The sequence below is a fragment of the Aplysia californica genome, unplaced genomic scaffold (assembly GCF_000002075.1).
Source record: "Aplysia californica isolate F4 #8 unplaced genomic scaffold, AplCal3.0 scaffold00096, whole genome shotgun sequence".
Classification (NCBI taxonomy): Eukaryota; Metazoa; Mollusca; class Gastropoda; order Aplysiida; family Aplysiidae; genus Aplysia; species Aplysia californica.
The window spans coordinates 1,341,392-1,343,011 of NW_004797366.1; the positions used below are offsets into that span (position 1 = coordinate 1,341,392).

A 1,620-nucleotide genomic window follows, 5' to 3' on the forward strand; every position below is an offset into this window, starting at 1 on the left:
CCCACCTTCCATACACATATTATACACACAAAAACATTACGATTCATGCTTCTACTCACAAACAGACCATTTACACAGGAATCAGATGGGTGGTCACTGGGGTGTGTCCTTGAGCAAGACACGACAACCCCAGCTCAACAAACAGGGCGCTGCGCAGTGGTGACCAGCAATGACGTGTGAAATTGTTCTGTATTGGTGTAATTTTGTGAATTTATGTATGTATATAAATTATGTGTATGTATGTATTTATGTTGGTATGTATTTATTATTATCATATTATATCTATGTATGTATGTATTCATGTATTTACGTATGTATACATTTATTATAATCATGTATGTACGTATACATTTATTATAATCATGTATGTGTGTATGTATCTTTTTATAATCATGTATTTGTGTATGTGTGTATTTATAATCATACCTTTGTGTATGTATGTATCTATAATCATGTAGTTGTGTAGGTATGTATGTTTGTCATTGTAAACTAGATTGCCCTTCTGGGATCAATAAAATTGAAATTTTAAAATAATATATTAATTTAACCTCTAATATTGGTAAAAGAAAGAAAGAAAGAAAGAAAGAAAGAAAGAAAGAAAGAAAGAAAGAAAAAGAGAAAGAAAGAAAGAAAGAAATACACAGTCATACTCACCTCTTTCTCCTCTCCTCCACCTGCCCCACGGCTAGCACAGGTATCCTCTCCGCCTCCACTTCCACCACCACCTCCGCTCCCAGAATCTACCCTCTCACCCGAATCGTCTTTGTTATATTTCCATGTCGTCACACCACGAAGTATATCTCCACTGACATTCCTCATCATATAGGGAAATCCCCCACCACGTATACTCCGATCACCATCACCATCACCACCACTACCACCACCACTACTCAGAAATGTAGTCACATTTGAAGAAGAAAGTGAATAATCTAGAAATGAAGAATTCTTCGTCGAAGACGAAACTGAACTGCTGTTGTTGTTCAGAGCTCCAAATCCCGCTTGGTTATGGAAGAGATTAAGTAAATGAGCTCTGGACGTGTTGTTGGACGCGTTATTTGGTGAGCCTGTGAGTTCGTGAAGCGATGTGTTGTTGTTGTTGTGGTGTAGTCTTCCTCTCCCTAGTTGCGCCACGGCCGTGTGGTTCACCATGCAGATGATGGCGATGCTGAAGTTGGTTCTCTGGAAGAAGATGTTCATCATGCCTCCGAGGAGGAAGTAGGCCAGGATGTAGCGCTGTGATCTCCACCTGGGGGGACCTGTTGTTTGGTTGGAAAAGTGAAAAGGTATAGGGTTTGTTTTGTGTGTTTTTTTTTTGGGGGGGGGGAGTTTGGGTTGGGTTTTTTGTTTGTTTGTTTGTTGTTGTTGTTGTTGTTTTTTGGTAAGTGTTTTAAGGCGCACTCAACTGCATCTGGGCGTACTCTTATCGATTTTGAATCACCAAGGGGTCTTAGACACGTGCAACCTTTTCGTGGGACCTGCAAGATGTTTCGCCCTTGTCCGAGAAGACTAGGTGTAGATCTTACCTACCGTAAGATCAGGTGTGTGGCTGAAAGACAGCAGTAAGTAAAAGCCAAAGAGAAGCAGTAGAAAGGCTGCAGAAAGAGTCAGAAGCCCAGAGAA

At 40.5% G+C, this 1,620-nt stretch overlaps 1 protein-coding gene across 1 annotated transcript in view; it reads right to left on the reverse strand.

The window, feature by feature from the left end:
- Positions 1-1,256, reverse strand: part of LOC101851028 (uncharacterized transporter slc-17.2) — a gene marked incomplete at both ends in the record, with an annotated part of 34,666 nt that extends 33,410 nt beyond the window's left edge. The window contains 1 exon segment of the mRNA XM_013080716.1: positions 655-1,256. Coding sequence (XP_012936170.1) covers positions 655-1,256 — 602 coding nt within the window.
- Positions 1,257-1,620: the final 364 nt, after the last annotated feature.